At 38.1% G+C, this 23,781-nt stretch overlaps 1 protein-coding gene across 1 annotated transcript; it reads left to right on the forward strand.

The window, feature by feature from the left end:
- Positions 1-1,498: 1,498 nt before the first annotated feature.
- LOC309391807 (carbonic anhydrase 2-like) lies at positions 1,499-23,234 on the forward strand. Its single transcript, XM_081952580.1, has 7 exons — positions 1,499-4,781; positions 7,042-7,239; positions 15,568-15,686; positions 17,654-17,746; positions 18,667-18,729; positions 19,402-19,557; positions 22,283-23,234. Exons 1-7 carry the CDS (start codon positions 4,754-4,756, stop codon positions 22,400-22,402), a joined length of 777 nt encoding a protein of 258 aa, XP_081808706.1. The 5' UTR covers positions 1,499-4,753; the 3' UTR covers positions 22,403-23,234.
- Positions 23,235-23,781: the final 547 nt, after the last annotated feature.

The following is a 23,781-nucleotide window of genomic DNA, read 5'->3' on the forward strand; positions in this document are numbered from 1 at the left end:
TTTCCTGAAAAAGCTTCAAGGAAATCAAATAGAGTATTCAAATGAAGTTAAATGAGCTCACTGAAGGCCAGGGCTTGTATGTCTGGAAGAAGAGGAAAATGCTAAAAAAAGACAGAATGGTGGGAGTTCTAAATCAAACTTTTTTTAAAAAAAGTCAAGCTCAGCTGCTGATGACATTATAGATCAGGGGTGTCCAAACTTGGGAACTTTAAGACTTGTGGACTTCAACTCCCAGAATTGCCCAGCCAGCCGGCTGGGGAATTCTGGGAGTTGAAGTCCACAAGTCTTAAAGTTCCCAAGTTTGGACACCCCTGTTATAGATGCATCCATGGAGTTTCCTTGGCCATAGTGTAGAAATACTTGCTACAACGTTCCTGATTTTTGTTTCAGCTTAGTTTATTCCTTGGAAATCTCTTTCCCAAGTAGTAATCAGGCCCAACCTACCTAGCAGCCCAACCCCATTAATAGCTGATTAATAACAAATAAACTTGAAAAGCTACAGTACATGACCAGGAAATATGGAATCCTGTTAGAACAAGTAAAAAAAATTTTTTTTAACCTGAACAGTATGCAATTGAGTGTATTGCTGTTATATAAGAAACTCCCTCTTGTAAGTTCATTCATTTTCATTTCAACTCAAAGAAAGCCTCTTTGTACACTACCATAATGGGCCTTCTATTTATGTTTGTGTTTATGAATATTTACTAAGCTGTACCTGAAAGATTTTATCAGTCCTGAGAATGTTCAGTAGAAAAGACAAAGCTCTTAGATGTGGCAGGCATGAAAGTAACAAAGAGGAACACAAAGTAAAGCCTCGTGGCTATTTATGCTACTTAAACCTGGCAGCATTTAATTTCAGCCCTTAAGTAATTCCAGGAGTGCAGTGCACATTAATTAGGGTAATAGTATTTTCACTGAATCCACTGAAAGGCTGCAAGGTACAATCTCACAACGCTATCGGCTGCACCATCTACAGCTCACATATTTTGATGGAATTTTCTTATGTGCTCCATCAAACTAAATACACCTTTAAATGAACAGACTGCAGTTGCAATACCTGATATTAATGCCCTTGGACTGCAATGCAGACTTGAATGACTTATCTAATTGTACTTCGTGAACTACAGTCAATTGCTTATCAAATGTGATCCCCTGAAACATTCATCCTAATGAAGTTTATAAGGCTCAATTTATTATTTTAGAGTTATGTACTATATAATCTTAAGACAATACAAAAAGAAATATATTTAAAATGCAACTTTATTATGTGTGTCAGGTAGAAATACTGTGTGCAACATAATATTCTCTAATACAACAACACCTTAAATACATCCTCTCAACATAAATTTCATTGAAAGAACTGGTTTTTAGAGTCGGATTTTAATGGTTTTGTAGGTTGTGCTCTATCAGCTGCCTTTGCTAGGAAAACTATTTCATCACTTTTCCTCTGAAAGCATCTATTGCATGATCCTGGATTTATGAGACTCATCCACTACATTTACATCAGTGCTTGCACATTTCAACAGCCAATGCAGGAATATTAAATGAAAATCATCATGTAAAGACAATTCAGAAATTTAGCTTCCAATTTAGTGTGTGTTCCCAAAGGGATTTATACTTAAGAACTTGATGAACCCTTCAAGGCAACTGTAGTCTAAATATCTTCCAGATCTGCCATATCCTTGTTCTTTAAAGAAAGCTTCTGTAAAGAACAAGGATATTAAGGAAAGTGTTGACTGTATATACAGTAGCACATCAGAGAAAAGTTCCTGATTCTCATAATCATTACACCCAGAGAATCCAATGATGAAATAAATATCTGGAGCTTCACTATTTGAATATATGAAAGGCACGCACATGTAGGTTAAAGTTAATCATGTTAGTCAACTCTTATACTCATTGCCTCCTGGGTCAACTTGCAAACTGCGCATTAAGCTCATTACTACATTTCCGAATGGCATAATTGAATTGTGAAAGAACTCAGCTAACTAGGTTAATCAGTAACCTTTGAAGCATTTTCTGGAAATCTTGAAGGAATTTCTTTTCCAGTGAATTCATTTGCATTTTTTTGCTATTGGGATTAATAAACAAATGATATAATCTTACTTTCAGTAGATATGTATTTTTTAAAAAGTTCCTGTGAAGCAGTTATTAATTTAAGCTGCTGACATTATTATACCTGTAAATACAGCTGACATGATTTATTTAATTTGATCAAGTAAACACTCTGTTGGTTTCAATTTGTAGTAGATTAATCAACAGCAATATATTTCCTTCCGTCTTTGCAGAACCTGGCTGTTTATCTTTATTAGCTGTTGCAATAAGGCACAAAGGTAAAGAGAGGCTCATAGCTCCATGTTCTTTTGTTCTAGTGATTTCTCTTATTATTCCTCATTGCTTTCTTTTAAGATTAAAAAGTTTACCCATTTCAGCTAAGACAAAATTTAAAAGAACATTTAAAAGAACTATTTAGGGGTCAGCTGCCTTTCAAATTATACATGGTTCAGAACAATGTAGAGTGAGTGTCAAAAGGTGCACGCTTGTGCATGCGCTTCTCACAGCCTTGTGTTAATGCTGCCTTGCAATTAAAAATACTGAATGATTCTTCCTTATACATGTGTCTGTGTAGTTTGCTCTTAAGCTACAGGCAATCATTTTATCCTTTTTGCATATAATACTTTATTAGAAACAAAGCAACTGAAATTGAGAATCTACAAGTACAGTATTATACCTGGCTAAACTAGTAATACTCCTGAGCTATTAACAGAAATATCTTGCTTTTATCAAGAATGTATGCGTCAAGGTGTGGGTGTGGGTGTATATATGCAAAATATTAATATTTTAATGTTTAGGTCAAACAGGAACAACTCAAGCATAGAGATGAACCAAGGGACTGTTCACATCCTGTTTTAACTCCTTCCATATGGCTCTCAGTAGAAACTTTATTAAGCCATGACTGTTTAGAGGCATTTTCTACTGTCACAGTTTTGATGAGCCACATGGACTAGTGTCACACATGGTCAAACAGTGTTGTTATGACACATAAACACCTTCCCATGGAGTCAAACAAGAATGCAGATAAGGTTTTTAATAAGCTGGAGTGAAAAAGTAGAACAGGAAATAATGTTGAGAGTTTGTATTACTAATGCTTACCTGAAACAGTTCCTAAACTACTTCGCAATACTGGCAGTCACCCAATGGCTCAACCAACACTTTAATCTTTCCATTTTCATTAATGGCTTAACCACTCATGTACACACGTGTTAGCTGCCTGAGTTATTTCCTCAATCAGTTCAAAGTATCTCCAGGACACTTGGCAACATTAAGGGGATGGGACATCGGTTTTTTGTTTGTTTGTTTGTTTCTCCACTGCAGGTTAGAATACTGTACAAGATTCTCACTGGACCAGTTCAAAGGCCGCACTAAGTAAGGCGTTTGTTTGTAGAATACAATTAGCCTAAAGGCAGGACATGAGCATAGTACAATCCTCTTGCAATGTTCTTCAGCAACTGGGATTCATTCCGGCCTCCAAAACAGAGGAAGAGAGACTACATTACTTTAAATGCACGCAGAAAAAAGTCCCATATTTTGAAATCACGGTTACTATGATTCTGTTAAAAGCTTTTATGAGCGGGAAACCGGTTACAATTGTATTTCCCTTTTGCACGGAGAGTGAAGAATTAACTAGCTTCAGAAGGCGCCGCAGTTTCCTATGCAGGTATTCGCCCGGGGATACATGATGAGTGTGTTTCCATGCACCCCCACTCACTACTACTGCACGACAACAAGCCTCCTCGTGTGATTCAAAGACCGCGGGAATTTTTTTTTTTAATTACCAACCTCTGCTCTCTCATTGCGACCTTCCAGGCAACTCCAGGGCGCCAGTTCTGGACCACAAATGATCCTCCCTGATCCCCGGGAAGCCTCCGGCACTTTCGTAATCCCCACAGCGCCCGCGCTTCCCCGTCACGTCCCAACCCGAAGCGCAAAAGCCGCCACCGCATCACGATACTGCCCGCAAACCCGCCGGGCCGGCTCCGCTTCGCCCGCGTGCAAGCCCGCCGTCGTCTCAAGGTCACTCCCGCGAGTGGTTTTTTTCCCCCCTTCTTCTTTCCCGCCTCCCGGAGGAAGGGAGACTCCCGCGCGTGGGATGGGGAACTGCGCGGTGGGGCTGGCGATCAGAGCCGGCGCCGAGGCCCTGAAGAGCCGGACTTAAGCAACAGCTTCCCCGGCGCCAACCCCACCTGCCCTCCCCACCCCCGGCATTCTGCGCGCCCGCCCGACAGAGAGAACTGAAACTGCTCCATCTTCTCGGCGGCCCTGAGCCAGGAAGCTCCTTTACGTGGCGCCCTTCCCGAAGCGGCAGCGCCGGGCTGGAGCGCTTGGCTGTGCCAGGCTCCGGCTTGAAGTGACGCGGTGAAGCGGCAGCGGTTCCCGCTACAGTGACGGAACAGGAGCCCAGCGACGGGAAGCGCAGAAGAGGCAACCGCGCACGTACCGCCGCCGCCTCGCAGCCCCGTCCTGCTCTCCCCGCCCCCCCCCCGCCGTCCGGTGGCGCTCGCCTGGGAGCCGCCCCCTTCTCCTCCCCTTCGCTCCCCCCTCCCGTCGGCGAGGTCCGCGAGGGTCATGGAGTTGATCGGGACCTATAAAAGCCCCTGAGAGAGAACCCCGAGTCTGTCACCCTCGGGCAAGCCAGAGCAGGCAGAACGCACGGCGACGGCGGTACCCGGCACACAGCTGACCCATCACCACCATGTCCTGGGGCTACGGCAAAGAGAACGGTGAGTCCCTCTGCGGAAGGTGAGGGTCATCATCCTGGGTCCGGGCACGAGCTCAGGTGGGTGGGTCGCTGTCCGAGCACACACACACACGCACACCCCCCCGATCTCCGATGCGCTGGGAGCTGTGGGTCTGGCTGGTGTTTCTGGGGCTAAGCCAAAGGAGAGCGCTAACCCCGCTGCCTCTTGCACTACCTGAGCTGGAGTTTGTTCCGGATAGGCTGCGCGCTCCCGGTCAGAGCTCAAGGGAAGCCTGACCTTCAAGAGACGAAACGGAGCTTCTGCCCCGCGCCAGTTAAACTGTCTTCTGCTCCATATTAATTGCTGAGAAGTAGTAAAAAAAAAAGGGGGGGGGATTGTGGAGCGAGGGGTGGGAGATGGGGTAGGTGGATGTGCTTGGTCTTTTTAGCCTTTCAGCTGGACTGAGACTGACTGTAGGAACTAATAAGATTTCCAAGTAGAATTGTGAGTAGAAGAAAGTAATCCTACAATTCCATCAAAGGTATCAGGTGCAATAGATGAGGAGCTTGGTAGGCCACCTTCTCCAGCCGTTTGACCTTCAGGTGGACCCAGCTACAGCACTGGCTGTGTCTACTAGGGATGATGGGAGCTGTGGATACCTGAAAGGCAACAGGTTGGGAAAGGCTGCAATAGGTTCTTCTAACCTGAACTTCCACCTGCCTTTTACTGCTGTATCCTCCTTCCAAGCAGAGTTCAGGAACATACACTGTGTTGCAATTGCAGCGACACTTGTAAGGCAAAGGAACCTCACTTCTTCCACTTTCTATTAGGTAACTGAAATGCCCAGGAAAGGATTTTGTTGTATCTTCAGGAACTCCATTAGAATATGGATTTAACATTCCAAGATTTGCTTTGCCATTTCCAAGCAGAGTGATTGTTTGAGATGGGAATTTTGTTCCCGCTAACTTGAGAAACAAGTTTGCTTGCCTAGAATTGAGTAAGCAACTGTTTTTTCCTCTATAATACACTGGGAAATGGAAAGCTGTTATTTTTATTTGTACAAACAAATCATGGAAGGGAAAATGTAAATGTGCCCTCCAGTGTTTTGCTTTGCAAAGAAGAGGTGACCTGTGAACTTTGGTTGCTATATGTTAAATTCCTAGAATCTCCTTGAACTTGATGCACCAGTTTAAATAAGATAGGTGGGCTTCCAGTTTGTCACTGATTAGATCATAAGCACCCTTAGCTTTTAATTCCCAACAATGCCTTAGTGGAGAAATCTGAGTGATGCTGTTTCATTCATCTCAAAAACCCCTCAGGCCTTGTGCCCCAGTTTGCAATATCTGTGCAAGAATAGATTCAAATTTAAACCACACCCCCAATCTCTCCCCCACCCCCACTAGGTTTTTCCTCATTTTCCATCTGCTTCTCTATGTGATCTTTCTATAATTTGAGCTTCAAATTCTATCTGGCCAAAAAAACCTTCATTCTTTCAAAAACGTTAAAAAAACCTTTTAGGTATCTTTATGTTAAGAGAAGAGCCAGGTTAGTCAATAGTAGCAAAAAAAATCAGGAGTCTGTAGCACCTTTTGCAGCTAACAAATTTTATGAAAAGGCACAAACTTCAGCTCACTTCCTCAGATGTATAGAAGGACTAATATCAGCCCTGCAAGGTAGACCAAATCAGGTAACTGGCTCCAGAAGAAGATTAGAATTATACTTTGCTGATATCGGCTGTAATAGTAAAAGTTTACTTGTTTCCCCCCCACTCACACCCCCATCCCAAATGTCCCTGTTATAGTCCAGAGAATTCAGGAGAGCCTGAATGAGTCTTTTCTAATATTTTCCCACCTCACTGCACTTAATGCATTCCGATGCACCTGTTGTTTTCTTAATAGCTTCTTGACTTCTCCAAGGTCATTTCCCTACAGCTAGAATGATGAAGTGAACTGCAGTTCATGCCTTTTAATAAAATATTAGTCCTAAAAGGTGCTTTACTCTTTTATCTTTTTCTTCCTGATCTTTTTATCTTCCTGGTCTTTTATCTTTTTCTTTCTGATCTTTTATCTTTATCCAGGACCCAGATTGTTGGGGGCAATATGCTGACTCTGTAAAACGCTTAGACAGGGCTGTAAAACCCTGTGAAGTGGTATATAAGTCTAAGTGCTATTGCTATTGCTGTCTTCCTAATTTTCAACTGCCTTAAGAATTAAGCCCCTTTCCCTTAAGAATTGTTTCCCTTTCGTGCTGTTATTTTGTGATGCGGGGGCTTCATTCGTGCACTTTTCTCTCTCTGTTTTAGGACCTGCTTTTTGGCATAAGAACTTCCCTGTTGCCAATGGAGAACGACAGTCACCCATTGATATCCAACATAAATCTTCCAAGTTCGACCCTGCACTGAAGAGCTTGAGCATCACATACGATGCATCTGCAGCAAGGAAGATAGTCAACAACGGGCACTCCTTCAATGTGGTCTTCGATGACTCTGGAGACAAGTGTGGTTAGTATTTGATTAGTTTTCTTAGGTTTAAAGCTTTGTGGGAGGGATGGAAGCTGCAGCCAAGGGGGAGGGAAGGGCTGACTAGAGAGAACTTAATTGATGTATGGCAGAGGGATATTTTTGTTTTCTTTATTTTATTTTATGAAATACGAAAATATGATAAAAGTCAATTTTTATGGATGATTTCTCCCCCCCCCCAATGGCAATAGATCTTTTAAAACCAGTGAATCATCTTGTGCTAATAGAACAGCAATGGGGGCAGGCTATATATATCACTTCAGTGATGATTCAAGTACAGGAATATTAAGAAGTTCAAAAAGTTACCACTAGACAAGCAGTCTAGAGAGACAGGTATTCTTTACCCACTTAACATTTTCTAGATATGTTGAACTATAATTTCCATTACCCACTGTGAATAGTGATGAAGGAGGCATTGGGAATTATTAGCTCCGCCTGTAATCAATTGTCCTTGCCATCTGGCGATCAAATTCCAGTGTAACATTGAAATCCTGTATTGATTCCAAAGATAATCCATAGCAGACTTCTTTCCCAGATACATTTGTACAGTGTTGCAAACATATCCGAAATATTGTATTTTTATAGTCCAACAAGAGATGTATTTTGCATACTAGGGATATGCCATGCAGTGGGTCTGAAGTAAAAAAGATGCTTTGGGATAAGTATGGCCACATTTATGTATGTATGTATGTATGTATGTATGTATGTATGTATGTATGTATGTATGTATGTATGTATTTTATTTAGTTTGTCACTCATGTACAAGATAACAGGAATAAGAATAAACATGGACAGTACAAACAAGTACATACAATTGGGGACAGTAGGATAGGGACAGATGCCTGAACCAATAGTAAAAGAAAATTGGCAACCCACTACTGTCCTGGGGTCATGTGATCATCTTATGTGACATTCTGACAAGCAAAATCAACAGGGAAGCAACATTCAGTTAAAAACGGGGTTATTAACTTAACAACTGCAATGATTCATTTAACAACTGTTGCAAGAAAGATTGTAAAATGGGGCAAAATTCGCTCAACTAATGTCTCACTTAGCAACATAAATTGAGGCTGTACATTGAGGACTACCTGTACTTCATCATACATGTTGACTTTCTTATATTCAACCTGAGTTCTATGGGTATATATATTGTTTTCCAAGCAATGTAGAAGTTGTGTGATAATATCTGTGTGAACAATAACCATTTATGAAACTTGGATGTTTTATACTGTAACATTCCTGTATTTTTTTCTGCGGAAAAAAGTATATAAGATAGATAATAAGTATAGCTGAGGGCTTGGATTAAAAAAAGGGGAGGGACATAAAATTGAAAAATAAAATATTCATTTGATAGTTTCCAGATCAGTGGAACTAAAAGTAAAACTCAACAGACTTGTGTATTATTCTGGGGGAGTTTTATGAATGTTGATATACAATTTTTTCTGTAAGTATAATGTCTTTTTGAATTAAACATTAAGTGGAAGCTCATTTTATAACTAGGATCATCCATTATTCAGGAATATATATGTCATGATTATCCCAAGATAAGTGATTCTAATTGCCACTAGGTTCCAATTCTCTCCATTTAATATTTCCTGATTTAAAAAAAAATAAGAAACAACATGACATTTCCCCCACATTTCCATATTGTTTCAGTTAGTCATTTTTGCTGGAGGATGTTCTATTCACAATAATTCTAAATTAACTCCCTCTTTTTAGCATTTTGTAAGTTCTCTGTTCTTTATGACGATTCTGCAATTGCTGGCAGTGCACAGCTGGTCTTAGGAACAGGAGTTGGAATGCTTGCTTTTTAATCACCCAGATTTGCCAAAGCAATCTTCTTCCCCTCTCAGTATCCATGAATGAGCATTCTAGTCTGAGACAGGCTGATGCTAGAAACAAATGGGCTGCTTTGTCTCTCAGCTGGTTCAAACTACCTAGTTTGATTTGCTTAAGCAAATGTTCTGTATTTTCTGCCCATGTTGGCAGCCTCGTTGAGGGAACATCTTCAAAGAACCTGGAACAGTTTGGATATGTAAGCTTTCCAAACAGCATTGAAAATAGCCATGCAGTGGCTATAGTCCAAAGCTTGCTTCTTTTAATATGTAAATGGACTACTCTGGAAGAAAATAGGTTGTGCAATGTAGCCAAAGTGTGTACAATCCATTTTACTAAGGTGACCAACATTTTTACAATGAAAAGGAGGACAAATAAATTGGGGAAAAAATATCGTAAATAAAAGAAATATTTTATTCATTGCAACAATAATACACTAAAATATATATGCATAATAAAAACATTTGTAACATTTTATTGTAATTATGCTTACATGCCTGTTAATTATTATTTAAATGAGTACTTTTCCATTGAATTAATATTTTTTGTCAATGTATCATCTTCTAACAATATATTGGAAATATCTGAACAAGAAATATCCTTCATATTGAATTTTACGGCAAGTGCTGCAGTATCAACATTCAATCTCAATCTCAGTCTACTGCGTGTGTATGTGCCGTGTCGTGTTTCGGTAAGAAGTAAACAAAGCCACTTACACGCGACGCTCTCTCTCAAGGTCTCCCATACGGAGTGCATGTGTCTCATAATCGCATGTTATACTGCACTATACCGAGCCTAGACGAATTGTCATGTCAAATACAAATACGTCACATAACGCGCAACAGATTAGTCTTCAAATATCGAAAAGGAGGACATGTAGGAGGACACTTTTCGAGGGAGGACAGAACTTACAAAAGAAGGACTGTCCTCCCTAAAGGAGGACGGTTGGTCACCTTAATTTTACTCTTAGCATTCCCTGTAATAGAAAGAAAAATACCCCTAAACACAGGCCTCAGTGCAGGATCTCTTTTATTTATGACTGGAATAGGTTTTAGGTTCTCACCCACAATTACCTTCTCGGTCTGTGGTTACTGCAGACAGAAGAAGTCAACTATCTTGCATCCAGACCCTTTAATGAAATTCAGTGTCTGAAATATGACAAGAAAACTACATGCGAAACATAAATAGCAAGGAGGCCCATTTTATGTTTCTTCATGTAATGGATTTTTTTGCATCCTTTTTATTATCTCAGCCTCTAGTGGGTTTGCATGCATGAGTAGTCACAGTATAAAAAGTATATATATCTACATATATTGTCCTGGTTGTAAAATTGGTGATTATTGAGAAAGATACACTTTTTTACTTTGGTTGTTTTGGAGAGAAAAACAGAGAGAGGAAAGAAAAGGTTGCAGGTAGGTATAAACTATGATTCTTGAGGAATGGGCAGGAATTTGAGATTTTTGTTCACAGTTCTGAGGGAAAGAGAGAAAGTCTCTACTATCCATATGGACTTGCAGCTAATCCTTAAAAAACAGAGTTGAGGCTCATATTTCTGCAAGAATCACTATATTTTGCATTAGGAGATATGCCAGATAATCTCCAGCATGCATAATTTGGCATAATTTTATAACTGTTCCTTCCCTCCTAGTTATTTTTCGTGTCCTTAGGTCCCCTTCTCTTTGGCTGGAGAAAGGCAATAGGACCAGTGATAGCCAGAAAACTGCTGAAAATTCAGAAATCCAGTATTCTAAGGAGGACACAGATATCTCTGTTGTTATCCTTCAAACTGAGACTAGGGTCAGTTAGCTGGAGAAAGTAACAATGTGACAAAAATAGTTCTAAACATCTTTTCAAGCTTTCACTTATGTCACTGTCCCATGGCCCACTTTCTCTTTTCTGCAGAATTTTTTTTAAAGTACAAATATGGGAAGGAGAAGGAAATAAGTACCGTATATCAATATTTCTCCAGTCTCCCATACCTTGTATGTAGACCCCACATATATTGGAATTAGCCTGTTCCGTTCACAAAACGACTAGTTTAAAATCCATTTTCTTCTTGAAACACCAAGATGAAACAACATTACAAATTTTAGACTGTAATGCATTACTTTGAAAGTCGAGAGAACATTCTGTGACTATTCTATTATTTATACTACAACATATGTTGATAATGTTTGCGTTTTTTATCCCGACTACCAAAGTTTATAACTGTTATAGGAATCAAGAAACTACTGAAGGATAATATTTAAACAGTCGCCTTACAGAATGCTGATAAGATTCACTGTCTTCCTGGGGTTAATTTTGCCAATATTTTGATTGGTCTGCTGTTTTTGCAAAATGTGTATGTGAGGTAACATTTGTAATAATGTTTAAGGCTTCTTCAAATTCTCTCCCACCTCCCTAACTTTACTGTAGTCTCTTTAACTATGGTAAATTGGTAGTAGTTGCTCGTTTCCCAGCCTAGATAATAAACGACATCAGAAATTAAAGAGTCCTTTGCAATGCTTAAAGATGTTATCTACATAATATTAATATGTATTTTTTGTTTATTTCTGTTCTGACTTTATTAGTTTTAAAAATAACTTATATAAATATCTTATTAAAATACATAATATATAAATTTCTCTAATCGTTTATTATCAATAGATCAATTCAGTGATTGTTTAAAATAATCATTACGGTGTATTAGGACTGTGCAAAGTTTTGATGGGCTGATTTGATTAGAAAATGTGTAGAGCAGAGCCTCAAAATCCAGATTCAGTTCCACTGGAACAGAGCCTCATAGTGATCCAACATTGTATGGAATGGATCAAAGTATATAAACCTCTTTCTTTTAGTTGCTTCTCTGACCCTTTAGTGAATATACCACTTTATGCATGTGCAGAAGCCAGAGCTGGACTGGCTCTGCCTTGAAGCTGAAAGGTGACATCTGGTTTTTTCCCCCTGTTCTTGGTTTTGCCCAAAGTGCCAAGACAAATAACCCTTGCATTGCACAAGCAACATACAGTAACCAACCTGGTGCCATTCAGTTTATGTTGGATTTAAATTTCCAGAATTCTCAGCCAACATAGTTAGCCCCTACTTCTACTTTTATTTTCAAGGAAATAAAATTTAAATTTTATGGAAGTTTGTTTTGTAATTCTATACTTACTATACCATACCGCGATGTTGGCGCAGTGGTTAGAATGCAGTACTGCAGGCTACTTTTGCTGACTGATGGCTGCCAGCAGTTCAGCTTTTCGATTCTCACCGGCTCAAGGTTGACTCCATCCTCCTTCCATCCTTCTGAGGTTGGTAAAATGAGGACCCAGATTGTTGGCGGCAATGTGTTGGCTCTGTAAACCACTGTGGTTTACAGAGAGGGCTGTAAACCACTGTGAAGCAATATATAAGTCTAAGTGTTATTGCTATTCACCTGAATTAATTTTTACATTAACAGTAAACATTGTTAGAATCAGATTTGTGTCCCAAGCTGTACTTTATTCTGCTATGTTGTTTGATGGTCTACATTTGCTCCTATGATCACACAGTATGAATTCTGCTTTCTTGAGGTTATGATAAATCCTGTTTATTTGTGCATATGAATAGTAAATCAGTGATTAAATAAGGGCAAGATGATTGTAATATTAGTCTATAATCCATTTTAGATAAGGTCAATAAAATTATTCAAAAGCTTTTCAATTACACACACACATCATGGAAAAGATCAAAAGTTCATATATGGCTGTTGGGATCATTTCAGTCTTACTGGGTCATTAAGGTCTAATTAGTACTTAATTATCTAATAGATTTTAACTTGAATTTTCTAGATAAATTACTCTCTACATAATTAATACTTTTTGAAGCATGTTTTTATAATATATTTTTATTAATAATACAGTGCATAGCTGAAACATACAAGGATGCAAAAAAGAGATACTTACTAAAGATACCTCTTTTACTTTGGCAGTTGTAAGCTTCGATAAAACAGATGTTTTGGAGGGATTACTCATGCAACTCCCTTATAAAACTACTCCCAAAATATCCTATAGAACCACACATAACCGTTAAACCTCACCCAGGCAGAACTTTCTGATATAGTCATTGGCTATTAACCAAGGCCAGCCTACTCCTTTATAAGACCCTTCTCCAGCATGATTTTGGAAGTTCTCCTCATGCCATAAGTAACATAGGTAGAATATCTGTAGAGTTTTATGGCTACTAAGACATAATTGTCCAGAAGGAGAAGACCCATCCTTGTCTACCCAAGGACAAGGCAATCCTTGCCTCAGACATTTTTCTTCAATTTCTTCATCACAGTTTTTATTGGGTGAAATAACACAAATTCATTGTTTGAATTCTCTGATTGTATCCTAAATGTAATAGTAGTTGCAATAATTTCTTTTTCATGTGGAATTGGTGTCAAACATCAAATAGTGAAATATTTCAGTTTGCCAAATATTGCAATATTTTATAAACTACCTCCAGTGAAATCAATAGAACTTACTCATGAGAAAGAATATTTAGGCTTGGGAGAATGATTAAATGTATCAAATAGGAGAAGTCTAGCTTCCCACACTATACAGCATACATTTGTTTGATAATCTTCTCTCCAAATTCTTAGAAAGCCAATGAACTCCATGATTTTCATCTAATTTCTAAGAATTTATATGAAAGTCATGAAACTCCATGGCTACTGGCCCTAATGGCAATGTGGCTGCCTCTGAAGGCCCTATGCTGATTGACTAAAGTTAATTGGTTCCTGTGAGAACCAACTGCTGGACTAGATGGACCAGGCATCTGATCCAGCAGGGATCTGTTTATTTACTTATATAGGAATTATATCACTTTATTACATTAATCAGGCAGCATTGATGGAGATATCCCCTCATTTTATCTTCCTAACGGTAGTAACCAATATGTGAGACAGGCTGCATTGAAAGAGACAATCATTAATCATAATTAAAGACACCCAATGAGTTCAGAAAACAGTTTAAGTATGTTGTGTGAATACCATAATAGCTTATTTATATGACAGATATCTTTTTTATGCAGGGAATTAAAAAAAACTTTGGTTCAGTTTGGCTTTTTAACTCATACTCAAGCAGCCAAATAATTATTTACAGGTTTGTGGAAATTGTTTCTACCTGCAAGTGATACCATTCTAGAAGGTAGTTCTATATGAAATTAGCCTACGTCCCCTATGTCATATGAGGACTTAAGATATGAGTATTTTTGTGTCTTTAAATAGAACTTCCCCAAGGTACATTTAGGGTAATTGTTGACAAACAGCCAGTAAGTAATATCTATAAATACAATTTAGGGAAGGTTTCCCCCCCCCCCAAATTATCTCTTAAAGTTAAACCTTGTGCTGCTATCAGTCTCCTGCTGACTTCTCTCAGATAACCAGCTGCTGTTTATCAGAAGAAATTACTAAAAGTACATTTTTAAACATGTGAACAGTTTTGCCTGACTGGTTCTAGAGGTTCTAAACTAGGAAATTAAGATAACCATCCTGCCTGTAAGTTTCTGTTTGTGCTAATTCGGAACCAAATATTACCAAATATAGAAAGTGTGCTTGTGAGAGATAGCATTTAAAAAAAAACCCTCTCCCAAAACGACAATTTGCCCTGTTGGTAGACTGTTGGATAATGATTAGACTTCACCCTGATTGAACTCAATAATGGCCTGTGGATAAGTGAATGACAAAACAGCCTAATCCTTTATAATCCTTACTAGTTTAACTCAGGTCAGCCGTAATACTGAATTTTTAAACATGAAATATTTGGGGAAAATGTCCTGTATAATAATTTTTTTGTCATAACCCACATATATATTCAGGCCATCTGCCCTAGTTTTTGAGAAACTATAGGTGAACTGTGTTCTACAGAAATACTTTGGCTTGTATTTTTGTAGATTTCTGTCTCTTTTCTTACTCCGTGATCGAAGAATACCAGGTAGCAAATCAAATTCTATTAGTAGTAGCCATTTGAGGGGAAATTATGTTTTTCAAAGCACTGAAATGCTCTAAATCTTGTAGTTATGCAGGCCCAGCTGAGAATTAGACTTGTCAAATGTCAAAAGTCTAATTGCTTTCTTAGCATGCAGATGTTGCTATGAAATTAGCTCATATTAAGATTCAGGATCACAGAACGTGTTTTGCATGTGTTAGATTATGATCTTTAAGAGATTTTTATTAGCTTTTGAAATGTTTCCTCAACTGATATGCAGGAGAAATTCAATTTATCACAGCAAGATCATATATGATCAATGTGCTATCTTAACATCATTGGGGCAAATGATTGTATTTTCATAATTTTCAACTCTTTGTTCTTATCGCATTGCTTAACCTGGCAAAAACATTAGTGAAACTATATCTAAAAAATTGATTCAAGGTAAGAAAGTAATTCAGACTTTTTGTTATAAGGCACCAGCTCTCTTTTGGTCAGGAACCAGTTTATGGATGAAGTCTACAACAGCTATTTTTTATTTCAGTGCTGAAAGGTGGCCCAGTTGAAGGAATTTACAAATTGAAGCAGTTCCATATTCATTGGGGATCCTGTGAAGGCCAGGGTTCTGAACACACTGTTGATGGGGTAAAATATGATGCAGAGGTAAGACCTTCATTAATTTCCAAGTGTTTATTTGTGTGTGTTTACTATTGAAAAATATACTGAAATATATAAGAAATGGATGTTGGGATGGACCAAATTAATATATGATGGCAGCTGGAATTCCTTTCTAATCAATATTTATTTAGCAACCCAACCAGTAACATGGACCACATGAAACTTGCATATTCTATATCTACTAATATTATTAGCGAAAAGTCTATGTTAACCTAGGTTTTTTTAAAGTATATTTTAATACTGACCTACCAGGATAGGATAAAAACCACCCATCCTTTTCTTTTTATAGCAACAACATGAGAGGCATTGAAATGAAAATAATTGAATCTCATTGCAACTAAGGGTTCTTAAAAAGGGGTTCTAATTTATGCTGATTCAAATTCTGTTATCATTATCAAAACTATATCTCATTCGGAATCTGTATTTGATCATTAAAAGCATTGCGTCCCAGGTAAAAGAGGGGATCAAATATTCTCGATGAAATATTTTAAAACTTGTGGTTTAGTTTCTGCACTGAGTAGGGGTCTTTCCAAATTTCTGTAGGATACTTATAAGGGCCATATTACTTTTTATCCTAAGACAAAATTAGTAATGGAATAAAGAATTCTGTCAATCAAATCCAATAAAATAAAATGCAATTAGTATTGAAAGCTAAAAGTATTATCAGTTTTTGGAGTCTTAGAATTGTACAATTGGAAGGAACATTTAGATTATCAAGTCCAACTTTGTTTGAAGGAATCCAAAATAAAATAACCCATAAATTGTGAATTTTTAGGAGGATTAAAGTGAAATTAAAAAAGGCTTTTCAGAAAGTAACTGAAAAATTCTAAGCTATTTGTGGCCTTCATGAATATGTGCCCAAATTTTTGCTGCTAAAATTTGGTGGTAAAATGAGCAATCATTAGTAATGCAACATTATTTTTAATGTGTTTATTAAAAATACATTTATTTTTCAAGTTAACAAAAAGTTGCACTGTCAAAATTCAGTCATTTTCCTGCCAAATTTTGGTGGTACACTTATGAATAGTAATAGTAAGTGTAGGAAGTTTTGAACCATTTTCAAAATCAACTCTCCAAATAATTTGTGCCTTTTCTTATGATATCATCACCATTTCACCAATGTCACTGGTAACTCTCTCTAGAGATGTTGCATCATCTCTAGATGATGCAACAAGCTGTTATTTCTGATCCTAATAAAGTTGCCCACATTTGATCTAGCTAACATAGTTGTTCTATATTCATACTTACAGACTAGGGTGTACTTATTTTACAGGCCTGTCAGTCACTACTCAAAAAATGATACAGGGCTATCACGTTTGATAAATGCAATGGATACATTACCACTTCTAAGAGGAAGTAACCTGGCTTAGACTCTTTAGATCAGCCTTCTCCTCTCTGGTATTCTGATACTCCTAGTTAGGTTGAGATCCCAGTGCAGAGCAACAGCTAGAAGGCCAACAGGGGGGAAAGGTTAATGTATGACACTGAATGCAGTAACTATCAGTTTGAGTTGAGTCCAGAAGTAGATTAGCAGCCAATGGACATGGTAGAAAACCAGTGAATAGTAAAAGCTTTCAGAAATCATTTTTACTACTGCATTTTGCACTGTTTTACATAGCTGTTGCAATTTTTTTTCAATCTACCTGATCCTTCTCAAATTTATATATAGTATCTCTCTTGCTTTCACAGAAATGTCTGAATAAAAGGATTGGCAGTCTGCTCACATATTAGTAATGATCTGAATGGCATGAGAAGACAGTGTGAGAAATATAGTTGTATTTGAATATTTTATTGCATGGGAAAAGGAACTAACAAGCCAATTCTTTCTTTTAGTGTCTCTGAAATCAAGAGACTCTTTCAGGCTAAAGATTAATATATAATTTATTGAGTCCTGTTTAAAGGAAAGACTATTAATGGATGTTTTCTGTCTTCCATATTTTTCTTGATTCTAGCTCCACTTAGTGCATTGGAATACAAAATATGGAACTTTTGAAGAAGCTGTGAAGCATCCGGATGGCCTGGCAGTTGTGGGAGTTTTTTTGAAGGTTAGTATCTTTCTATTTCCCTCTGTAATTTTTGTATTTTCAGAATATTTATCGAGCAAGGTGACTTTGTGCTTTACTCAGAAGTGAATTAACTGCCTGCAGTCATTCCAGGTGTTTCAATGATAACATTGTTATCTTTATATTAATTTCTACTGAAAACTGAAGAGGTCAGTTGGAAAGGGTCTAAAAGTCAGGTGGGCACATTTTCTGGTCTGCGACAGAATGATCAGAAATTGACTTAATTTATATGCAACAAGATTCCAATTAAGCTACATGGTTTGCAGAGAAAATAAGCCTTTGAGGATACAAGTGAGTGAACACATTGCAGAAAAACAGATACTTACCAGTAAAGCTTCTTACCTAAAAATCACGAAGACCCAGTTTTAACCGCATTTAACATATTCTTGCAACATATTGTATTCAAATATGAGGTACAAGTACAAAATTCATATGCACATGTGCCTAATATAACAGTCGTATAAATTTGATACATCTAATAGATTTTTTAATTTTTCCTTTTAAATATATCAGATGAGTTGAGTTTAAATGGCTCTTCTGTATAAAATAATAAGCAACAAAAATATGTACATTTGATCTGTAGTTATGCATATTTTTGTTATACTTCATTGTATATATATTCATGTCGACATTTTTATCTTACTGTATGTAGAGTTACATTCCATTGCAATTGGCAAATTTGCTTTTCCAAATGTATTTCAGAAAAATGGTAATAGATGATAAACAGAGTGAATATTGTTTTAGGAGCTGAGTATTGATTTTATTTTGGAATTAATATTAACTTCTTGGAAGGAGGTCAGAGGGCCGAATTTACAAGGCTTCTTCAGTTGGTAAATTACATAAACATATGCACAGGGGCACAAGGCGTAACTCAACTTTCTCTTTATCCTTTTATTTCACAGGTTGGAAGTCCCTGTCCTGGACTACAGAAAGTTGTGGATACACTAGATTCCATTAAACACAAAGTAAGTGCTTATTTTTCTTGGTAGCCAGTAATATCGGACCTGTTAATTTTATTATTCTTTGAAAAAAACGTTACTGTAAGGGGGGGGGGGTGTTGAAATGAAATTGCTTTTAATCTGTATTTTAAATGGCAATGGTTGCTTAACTATATCTTGTTTTTAAATGCTATATTTAATCATAGCAGACATCTTTACTTTTCATTTCTACCTACCTATATTAAAAGCTTTTGTTCACTTGGTATCCCTCAGGGAGGAGGTAAAATAGCATATACTTTTTATCACTATAGTTTAGGGGGTGGGTTCCGATAGTCACTACTTCTGGTTCACTCGTGGGCACGCAGTGCAATAAGAATTGCTCTGCGCATGCGCAGAAGCAAAAAAGAAGATGGCTGTTCGGGGGCGTTGCAGGCCTGTGTCGCTGCTGGTTCCAGTGACCCAGGCCACCAAACCACTACTGCTTCGGCTGAAACGGTCTGAAACGGTAGGAATCCATCACTCCTATCGTTGCATTAAACGTATTTACAAAACAATATCTTAGCATACATTTTATCATGGTCTTCAACTCCAGAATTTCTGACTGGGAAATTCTGGGAATTGAATTGAAATCTATACATCTGTGTTGCCAAGGTTGAGAAACACTATACTGGATTGTTTTATCAAACTTCTCTCTTCTAGGAGAAAGAAGCTAACTTTACCAGCTTTGATCCCACTGTTCTCCTACCTGCCTCTCTTGACTATTGGACTTACCCAGGATCACTGACCACACCACCTTTGCTTGAATGTGTCACCTGGATTGTTCTGAAGGAACCTGTAACTGTGAGCAAAGAACAGGTAAATTCATTTGCTTCAAACATTGTACTCCCTACCTTTTGCCACTTAGGAGTTACTAATCTCCTCTCTAATATCTAAGTAGAGAGCATGGACAAATGGTTTTTCTGATAGAATTTCACAGTGCTAGACTTGAAGCTGATTTTGCTCCTACCCCACATGGATATGGACACATGGACACACACACACAAACACACAAACACACAAACACACAGTGTATGGCTATGTAGTGTTTCAATCTTGTGTACTTTTGTTAGAAGTGCTTTCAGGTGTAGTTGGCTCAGTGTGGTTTTGCATGATGGCATGGATATTAATCATTTTTATTTGCTGAAATGTTTAATTTCATTTATTTATTTGTTTGTTTGTCAAACATGTACAAGATAACAAGTATAGGTATGAACATAAACATAAGCAAAGGAAGTAAATACAGATAAATGGGGACAGTAAGACAGGGACGGTAGGCACGCTGGTGCACTTATGCACGTCCCCTTTTACGGACCTCTTAAGAATGAGGTGAGGTCCACCGTAGTCAGTTTGAGATTGAAGCTGTGAGGGTTTTAGGCTGTAACAACGGAGTTGGGTAGAGCATTCCAGGCGTTGACCACTTGAAGATTGAGAATTCAATCCTAAGTATTGGTAGATATTTCTCTCAGGGCACAAAGAAAAAATGACAGCTGTGAACTCCATGTAGGAGTCAGGAACGGCATCCACACAGTAATCGCTCAGCTCTACCAAGTTGCCCATAGACTCCCCCAACTAGTCCCGAATTAAGGGTCTTTATTTTAACTGCTTTGTATTATTTTGTAACCTTTTATTATATTGGAAGCTACTCAGTCACTGTATCAGTGGGATGGGAGATATAAAAAATTAATACACGCATACAGGTAGTCATCTACTTACGATCACAAAACAGAAAAAAATCTGTTGTTAAGTGAGACATTTGTTAAGTGAATTTTGCCCCATTCTATGACCTTTCTTGCTACAGTTGTTAAGAGAACCACTGCAGCTGATAAGGTGATAACCCAGGTGTTAAGTGAATCTGACTTCCCCATCTACTTTGCTTGTCAAAAGGTTGCAAAAGGAGCTCACATGACTATGGGACACAGCAATTTAGTCACAAGTATGAACCAGTTGCCAAGCATCTGAATTTTGATCACCTGATCATAAGGATGCTACAAATGTTGTAACTGTGAAAAAGGCCCTAAGTCACTTTTTTCAGTGCTGCTGTAACTTTAAACAATCACTAAATGAACTGTTATAAGTCACGAACTACCTGTACTTAATTCTCCTAAAGGGCAGGTGGGAATGTTGTTTGAGCAGCAACTGAAGGTTGCGATCAGAGCCTTTGTTCAGTTTTGCCTACTACTCAGTTGTGGACCTTTTTTTGGCACAGAACACGAGTGGTAAAATTCAATTTTTTTTACTACTGGTTCTGTGGGCATGGCTTGGTGGGCGTGGCAGGGGAAGGATACTGCAAAATCCCCCTCCAGGGGAAGGATACTGCAAAATCCTCATTCCCTCCCCACTCCTGGGACCAGCCAGAGGTGGTATTTGCCTGTTCTCCGAATTACTCAAAATTTCTGCTACCAGTTGTTCAGAACTGGTCAGAACCTGCTGAATTTCACCCCTGCAGAACACCCTTATGGCGGTAACTCATGCCCCTCATCATGAAGAGGAGACTACTGCAAAACAGTTTACATGATTCTTCCTTGTAGACTCAGAAACTGCAACTGGTCTTGCTTACTGTTTCTACAAGTCCTTTGGATATTTTTGGAAAAGAGACATGCTCTTTTCTGGGGGAGGGGAAACCTGAGGGATTTTTCTGACTAGAAATTTTATTAAAAGGCATAAGCTATCATATAATGAAGCATTCTGTTTGCAAATAGAAGCTGTTTTCATTCAGTTGGAGCAGTTCACAGACACAACACCTCTAGTCCAGGGGTGTCAAACTCACGTCATCATGTTGTGGTCACGTGACGTATCATGACTTTTCCACCCTTTGCTAAAACAAGGTTGGGCATAACCTACGCATGATGCATCCAGTCCTCTGGCCACAAGTTTGACATCCCCGCTCTAATAAGTTAAATGGCATGAAAGTTGTGTTAACCCGCATAGTTCACTTCATTGTGTGTGCATCAACCATGGCTCATGTGTGTGTGCTTTGATATGGATGAATGTACAAAATAACATCTACATACACATCTGCAAATTAAAAATAAAACATGAATTCTCCTCTTTAACATTTATTGGTCTGTGTAATTCAGGCTCATGCAGAAATATTAAAATACACAAAGATCCAACATGACTATGGAAGAGCTGTTACGTTATAGGTAAAGAACATAGGAATCTAGGATACTCTTAAGTACATTGTCCTATAATTTAAACCCACATATCTGTCTTATATCAGATTGAACCACTGAGGCCCAACCCATTACTTTATGCTCCAGACTTCCACAATCTAGAACGTGATTGGCACGCCTTTACAAAAAGGTTAGCCATCACTGATCTAGAACATTCATGACATGTTGCATTTCAACTGGTACACTCACCCAGAACAATTGAAGCCAATACCAGACTAGGAAGGGTAGGATGGAAGACTATTTGCTATTTTTTTATTCGTGGCAATATATACAAGTTAGGAAAAATTGTTTTCCTGTTAAGTCTTACGTCACAACCCTAAGAATTCTGCTTGAAGTAGACGAATACTAATATCTTTTCTTTCCTCTAGATCAACAAAGTCCGCTGCCTTTGCTTCAATAAGGAAAATGAACCTCAATGCAGCATGGTTGACAACTGGCGCCCTTGTCAGCCTCTGAAGAGCAGACAAGTTAGAGCCTCATTCCAATAAGTTCTTGCTGTTAGTTCTTCCTGCTGAGCACAAATCGAAATGCGATACATGCACTTGCCTCATTCCTCCCCCTCTCTTTTCCTACTGTTCTTTTTTCTTCCCATCTTTGTTTGTAGTGAAAAGGAAAAGGCCATCAGCAAAAGAAAAACATAGTTATAGCAGTGTGGGGGTGTATCTGCAGGATTTGATACTTGATAAGAATTACTGTGATGTTGATGTTGGCTCTGCAACATGACATCATCTTTTGCAGCTTGCTAAGGGCCTGGATAATAAGCCACAAAAATGAAGCCATTTCTTACAGAACAACTGTATAGAATAAAATCTTACATGCACTAATTAACTTGAATCTTTAATGGAAGCACATGAATGCATCCGAAGTAGACATTCTTCATCTGATTTAGGATATTTTGACTCAACCTAGTCATTCAAATGCAGCTATTGGTACTGAAGAATAAATGTCTTAGATTTTAAATAGTTTGATGTGTAAATATTGTTTTGCATTTTAATCATGAATCTGAACCATAACTTAATGTTACTATGCTTTTATTTTTCTAATCACAGATGTTAACGAATCTAAATGAAATGCTATTGTGTGTAAAGAAAAGAATGAAGGCAACATTTAAAAATAATGTCATAATTTAAATAAAAACATTGTATTTTAGATATATTCTCAAACGAACAAAGTTGTTTTTGGTCTCTAAACTGCAATGCAGATAAAAATTACAATTGGACATATGGTAACTCACAGATACTTTACTGCAGTATAAAAATATTTGTCAGCATCCAGCTTGAGTATCCAAATAAAAGTCCAGGATCATTTCTGTTCTGAAAAGCTTACTGTTTATTGAATACATAACATGGTAATGGTGAAGTAAAACTAACACTGAATCTCTCAGGCAGCAGTTCACAATATTAAACAATGAACTTTCCCAGCCCAAACCCCAGGCTTCCATGTAGACCATGTAAACAAGTTCTCTATGTTATGGGAACCATCTGACTTCTTCTTCACACCTATTTATCTCCTTGAAAAGTTTCCAGACTCTCACAAATTTCAGTAGAACTGGAGAAGTTTTGTTTCTCCAACTAACCCGGGGTGGATTCCAGCAGGCACTACTGCTGGTTTTCTCATGTGCATGCTGTGCGTGTGCACATGCTTCACACACTTGATGTGCGCTACATGCACATGTGCAGTGCAATTAAAATTGTTCTGTGCATACGCAGAACTCAAAAACAAGATGGCACTGCCTATGATACCGCCCGGAGAACCGGTTCAGGGACATAGTAAGGTAATGGCGAAGTAAAACTAACTCTGAATTTCTCAGGCAGCAGTTCACAGTATTAAACAATGAAGTTTCCCAGCCCAACTCCCAGGCTTCCAT

The sequence above is a fragment of the Natrix helvetica genome, assembly GCF_964273705.1.
Source record: "Natrix helvetica genome assembly, chromosome: 4".
NCBI lineage: Eukaryota > Metazoa > Chordata > Lepidosauria > Squamata > Natricidae > Natrix > Natrix helvetica.

Coding starts and splice junctions, on each gene's coding strand:
- LOC309391807 (XM_081952580.1), top strand. CDS start 4,754: ATGTCCTGGGGCTACGGCAAAGAGAACG. Junction 15,687..17,653: donor GGGTAAAATATGATGCAGAG/GTAAGACCTTCA, acceptor TCTTGATTCTAG/CTCCACTTAGTGCATTGGAA. Junction 19,558..22,282: donor TAACTGTGAGCAAAGAACAG/GTAAATTCATTT, acceptor TCTTTCCTCTAG/ATCAACAAAGTCCGCTGCCT.